Source organism: Pundamilia nyererei, unplaced genomic scaffold (genome assembly GCF_000239375.1).
Source record: "Pundamilia nyererei isolate P.nyererei 1_Seehausen unplaced genomic scaffold, PunNye1.0 scaffold00218, whole genome shotgun sequence".
NCBI lineage: Eukaryota > Metazoa > Chordata > Actinopteri > Cichliformes > Cichlidae > Pundamilia > Pundamilia nyererei.
In genome coordinates this window covers 273,605-279,991 of record NW_005187619.1, presented here as the reverse complement: position 1 = coordinate 279,991, position 6,387 = coordinate 273,605, and the positions used below count along the sequence as shown (strand labels likewise).

The 6,387-nt window shown below is 40.9% G+C and overlaps 1 protein-coding gene across 2 annotated transcripts in view; it reads right to left on the bottom strand.

Annotated features, from left to right (window-relative positions):
• The window catches only part of kiaa0513 (KIAA0513 ortholog), a 25,991-nt gene that overhangs the window by 12,933 nt on the left and 6,671 nt on the right, over nt 1-6,387 (bottom strand). For both annotated transcript variants that reach the window (XM_005748255.1, XM_005748256.1), the window contains exons 2-3: nt 3,614-4,184; nt 287-386 (exon numbers count right to left, since the gene is read on the bottom strand). In XM_005748255.1, coding sequence (XP_005748312.1) covers nt 287-386; nt 3,614-3,993 — 480 coding nt within the window. In that variant the 5' untranslated portion in view covers nt 3,994-4,184. The remainder of the gene's footprint in view (nt 1-286; nt 387-3,613; nt 4,185-6,387) is intronic.

Genomic DNA, 6,387 nt, shown 5'->3' with positions numbered 1-6,387 from the left:
TTCTTCATGCACACTTCCTATAATTTATAATCTCTTTCTGCTATTTGCACATTTTTTTACTGTAAATTTCTAAGTTAAATCTGTAAATTTTGTATAACCTGTAAATTGTAAATACTGTAAAACCACTGACATTTAATGGTCGGGCATTGCATTGCACAGCACTTCACCTCATGTCATACTGTGTATGGTTGTGTGTGTGACAAATAAAATTTGAATTTGAATTTGGAATGACCTGCCATTGTATAATGGGTATAACGAGGGAGCGTTTGAGTTTCTCCGGACTTACCTGAGCGCTGACATACTTGGCAAACCACTCCCTGCCTTTTCCATTCTCTCCACTGCACAACTCTCCAAAACGAGCCTTCTCCTCTTGGTCAAAGTCCTCTCTGTGAAAACATGGGGCTGCTGTGAAAACACACTTTAAAGTCTGCTTTGATGAAAATGAAACAGAGAAATCTGAAAAATACAAAGAAGATGGTTCTGAAGTTTGGACTGACCGACAGAGAAAGGCCGAAGATGTAAAAAACAAAAAAGACTGGCAATCACTGATTTTACATCACTGAGCTAACAGCCAGCTCTTACAGGTGATTTCAGAAGATTGCTCATGTTTATTAATGTGAAAGATGTCACTGCTGTCCCAGTGAAACAGCACGGCTTTAACAACGTAGTGAAATTACCTAAAAAGTAGCAGCATTGCAGGGCAGCAAATATCCAACTGCATACTGCACAACATTCAAACTCATCTTGTGTATTTACTGTCTGCCTTCATGATGCACAGCTCACTTAGTCATGCATTACTGCATTAGCATCTACAGGATGCGGCTCAAAATATCTCGAATCCTTTCACTATTACATTAACCCTTTAAGACCTACCGTAGAACCAAGTCCGCCAGAGCTTATATTATATTTTTACATGCTGTAGTGGCATTTTTGGGAGCATTTCAATTTGCTATACATCAATACAACTGTTATAGCCCATATTCTAATAATATGTATGCATTAAGTCCATAGTAATTACATTAATTGCAAAAAAGTGCAATAAACTACAAAAAAATTAAACATCGTTTTTGTTTTGTTTTTTTTACATAAATTTCTACTTGGAGAAATTTAAGAGGTTTATCCCTCAAAACTTTAAATACAAAAAATAGTTTACAACAACAGGAAATTTATTTTGAGTGTCTTCATAGTTTTATTTTTGAGACACACCAATTTTTATATACTGCAGGAAAAATGAAAAACAATCCTATGATGCAAATTTGCAAAGGAAACAGCATGTGCATCAAAATAAACTGTTTTAAGCAGTGCAATTTGAGTTCTAAGCATCCCAGCGACTATTCAGAAAAGCATAAAGTCAAACATGACTTATAAAAACACCAGTATAGGCTTTTAAGGCCTACAAGTAAAAAACTACATTTTCTGTGAAAATGACGTCACTTTCGGTTTCGGGCAGGTAATGGCGGACATGCGATAGTTCGCGTTGACGTCTGTTTCAATGTGGGAAGTGTTTGAACAGCTGATCGGATCGGCAAAGCGTGTTTCTGGAATATTATGTTTTTGTTGCTGCAAGTGGTTTTTATGCAATTTTTGCAAAGCTTTATGTGGAAGGAAACCGTGACCGAGGACAAGCTGATGGCATCAGATGTAAGTACAACTCCTCTGGTTTCATTTGCAAAAAATTATTGCGCTAGCTTATGTGGTTGCAGTTCTACAGGGATTTAAAAATAGTTACGCAAAACGGAGCGTGCTGCTCTGACCGGCTTAAAAGGGTTAAGGGACAATCAGAAATCCACTAAGAGGGTGATGAAGATAATGAGAGATGACTGGACCGTCCCAGACAAAGGTAAAGAGGGCAAACTGCTGAATCAGAGTTCTAATGGCAAGAAGATTTTACTTTAGGATGAGATGCGTTATGGCATTGACCACAGAGAGGTCACCATGTGACCATGTGACCTCTCTGTGGGTCAATGTGCAAAGAGCTCAGTGGTCAATGCTTGAGGGGTCAAAATAAACACACCTAACAAAGTTCAATGAAATACAATGCTGTCCTGATATTTAGAAGTGTCTTTGACCAACCTCACATTTCACTCCATTAGATTTCTTACGTCAGCAGACCAGTGACCCCCGTGACCCTGCCGCAGTGTCACGAGAGGCTCAGCGTGTAAACCATGAAGCACGAGCACCAAGGCCACGTGCTAAGCACAGAGGCCACTGTTCAATTTCTTCACTTCTTAAAATATGCTCGAGTGATAACAGCAGAACCACCCATGTGTGTGATCATACAGTGCAAACACTGCTGCTTTAACATAAACGTGCCCATGGCTACATTGAGACACCCTGGTTGGAGTTTGTAACCTCCTCTGTGTTCAAATACCAACGATATCTTTTCCTTATCTGGCTTCCTGGACAGAATTTAGCACTCTGGTAAATGTCGACGCCACCTTCACCCTGCAGCTCTTTCCCTGCGTTGATAATTTGGTGGCTTCCATCCAGACCCACACAATGCTCGCCAACATTGGAGAGGCGCTGTCGGACCGTCAGCTCCTCTATGACCCGCTTTGAAGTTTCTGTACTGTAATTAACTTCCTGCATGTATTTTCACAACATTTCTAGTTTCATAAAGACAGGCTGTTAGAAACATCCACTAAATCTGTTGTTAAAACACAAACACGTACAGACGACATCAGATAAAACCCGTCACGCCTACGGTAGACTCGTCTCGGCGATCGACATCGAGGGCTTACAGACTTCTCCACATTCTTTCTTTCATCATCACAAAACAAGTTTCAAAAATCTAAAGGCGAAAGGCCAACACCTTTTCATCATACCAACTTACATTTTAACAATGCAAGTTAATCCAACGCCCTTTTCAGTAAACACTGTCCGCAGCAACCTCACATGACTCACGCTGCTTTCAAAGCCCACACTTTTGTGTGGAGATCAAAGCATTTCAGCCCAGATCGTCTCACCCTGCCTTCCTGATTTCATGTGGTTCAGATCTGACAGTTCACTTTCAGCAAAAGACAAAAACCCCCAGAAAGTTTCAATAGTCTCAAAGAACGACTGAAACAAACAGCGGATATCAGGATGATCGTTTCTCTCATCTTTGTCCGTTTTTTCCAGGGATCCCTGTTTGTAATTTCCCACATGTATGGCACAACTCTGATCTGTTTCAAGTCAATGACATTTCAGTAAGTCAGACCTCTTCTATTTGCAAAACACGATGCAACAAGTATGCCACTGATTCATCCTAAAAACCCCACAATTTTCAAGTTGCATGTTTTCTTACGAATGCCGACGCTGTACAGACGGTGCATACTTGTGCAATTTCAAAACTTTGCATCATTTTTCTGTCATTCTGCAAAAACTTATGGGATTACTCCATCATTTACCAACACAGAGAAGCAGACAGTTATTCACAGCTATCACTATTATCCATATCACTAATTAACCTTTAGAATGTGTGAGGAAGCCGAAGCACCTGCAGAGAACACACAACATTTTTCTGTGGCTCTAATGCTTCACAATCTCATTTATCAAACAAATGTGAGCTGTCTTTTTTTAAGACTCACTCAAACACAAAAGACCAAAAACAGTTCAAAATGTTGCTCCTTACTTTCCATGAAACACCTTCTCCACATACGTCTTCATGAACTGCCTCCTCTCCACCGTCTCGGCGTCGGCTTCCTCCCCGCTGTGAGCCGACGAAGACGACGACCTTCTTAGTTCCCATTCATGAGAGGGCGGGTCCATGTCATTTTCACTGTCTGCCGACTCTGTAGCATCACTGTCGTTGTTTCCCTCCTCTGACTGGTGGTGGGAGTTGGGCTTGGTTGGAGCCATGGGCTCTGGCAGCTGGTGGACTCCTGTGGAAGAAGCTGGCTCTGGGGAGAAAATGTCTGTGTGTCCTTGGTGTTGCCCTCCATCTATGTTGAGAGTCTTGGTCTCTGACGGTAGGTCGAAGTCTATTAGGTTGTCCACTGCCACACCCTCCATGGTGGAAAGCCTCTTGTTTGTGACTGTGCAACAGTGGTGTTAAACAGAGCTATTTACTGCTGTGCAGGAACATGAGAGTGCTGGTCCCAGTTTAGGTTTCCACTGAAGCCGCCGGCCTTGCTAGGTTAGGATTCTGCAGATCATTCCACCCCTGAGGGTGCTGACCCTCACAGAGTGAACTCACAAAGCATCTGTGGACCAATGAAAGAGAGAAATCAGCAATATTACACCATGTTAAAATAGACCGTGTGAACATAATAATTTTAAAAACACGCTTGACCTGCAATTCAAACAAAGATCATGTGGTTTGATAATGTTAAATACCATTAACAAAGGAATATATTTGGCCAAAAGCTGCAGTTCCTGTTACGTCCACTTGAGGCTATCTTTGAAAGTGAGCCAGTCCCCACAGATTCCCATTTTAAAGCGCTCACATGAATAATTTTGCTTGCAGTGAATGTGTCCAATATGTGCGTCTGTGTGTTACATTCAATATACGGATGCAGTATATTCACCAAGCTAAGTAGCATTAGCTGTTAGCTTAGCAATCCACACTCATGCCCAAATATGGTCACTTCTAGCTCCAAGAAATGACACATAGTAGCTAAAACATTGAAGGCTCAGCAGGCAGACTGCAAAACCAACAGCCACGTCCATCTTTTACATACAGTCTATGCACAAATGTCCTCCTAATACATGGGTTTTATGCTTTATAAAAAATCATGCCATGTGTTACAAAAAAAAACACATGTTGCTGATGTGGTGAAGTTTTTTTTTTTTTTACAAATGTTCTCAGTAATATAATTTCAGACCAGGTACAAATTCAGAGCATTTACGTGAAATTGATCCGTATACAGACATCGGCATTACTCATTCTGAAGCTTTACTAATAACTTTTCAGTTACTGATTTAGGAATTTCCAGCCACTCCTGTTGCAGATCACTTCAAGTTCAGTTCATTTAATGTGATTATCGAGTCCACTACATTGTCTCCTAATGGAGATTTGTCTCTGGCCAGAAAGTCTTTTCTTTGTTGATGAATCTAAAAGATTCAGTTCAATATTTATTAAAAAGCAACATCATGATGATTTGAAACATTTAGAAAAAGTGAACAAGCAAATCAGAGTCCTGAATTTATTTAGATCACCTTAAATATATTTAAACCTGGTTTAGCTATAAAGCCTTGAACTAACATTTCCCCCCCGAGCTTGTCCTTAAAGCAGCATTTCTGCAGGACTTGGTGCAGTTTTGCAACAGTGGTTGGGTGGAGGTGCTGCCTTAAAGGCCAAAGTCAGAGAGTAAACAAACACCTCAAATTACAAGAACGACTGCAACCCTTACTTTGCTCCAAACTGAGACAGTGCTTTGCGACGGTCAGTCTAAGAATCCTTTTCTGCTATGAAAAAGTGAAAACATTCGTAATGAAAAGAAAAGAGGGTATTACAGGCCGTGTAGCTGTAAGTGTAAATTTAACCGCCAATAACAAAATGTTACGTGAATAAATCTATACAAGTTTACTTCTTTCTAAATTTGAGATGATAAAACAAAACCAGTGTGACATCTGACTCAACACCAGGCCTACCAAACGTGCCTACGGTGACACGGCACTTCTTATTTAAATGCTTAAGGTGTGAAAGTGAATATAATTTCCTGTTGTTTGTGATCGCACACATTCTGCAGGCAGAGTTAGCTGAGCAGAGCAAAGTATGCTTTGTGGTCTGACATAAAAAACCCACAAACCTCCTGATAGGACACGCTTGTCCTCCCTGACTCTGATGCTTAAAGAAGGAGAAGAAGATCTTTGTATCTCAGAAAGCTGATCCTTACCTGGATGCATCAAAACAGATCTACTGATCACTTCTCAGAGGGAAAAAAGAGCACGAAAGAAAACGAGCAGCATGTTGTAGCTCCACACTGTCATTTAGATCCTGTTCAGTTGTCCTTGCTTTGAAATCTCACACCCCGTTCATCTCTAAACCTCAGTGTTGTATTTTTAGAATCTATTCTTTCATCATGTTACAGTGCAAATAATAGGAAGTTGGAATGATTGATTAAAAACCACAAAGAAAAAGGCAAACGAATCTTAAACTGGACTGCTATACATCTCCTGTCACACACACCTTTCATCTGGTTTGAAATAAATGCCCAGTCATGGGACAGCATCACACTGAAACGGCCTTCCCAGGATTCTTCACCCAGCAACAGCTGGCATCCTTCTCACACACACACACACACGCACACACACACACACATACACACACACACACACACACTTACATTAATACCCAGTGACTCTTGCGTTGCAGCTAATGGGCAGAGAGGTGAGAGGCCCAAAGCTGAAGCCAGAGCAGCGTTTGAGAGTAAGATTTCAGAGTTCAGCTAAATCGCTGCAGAC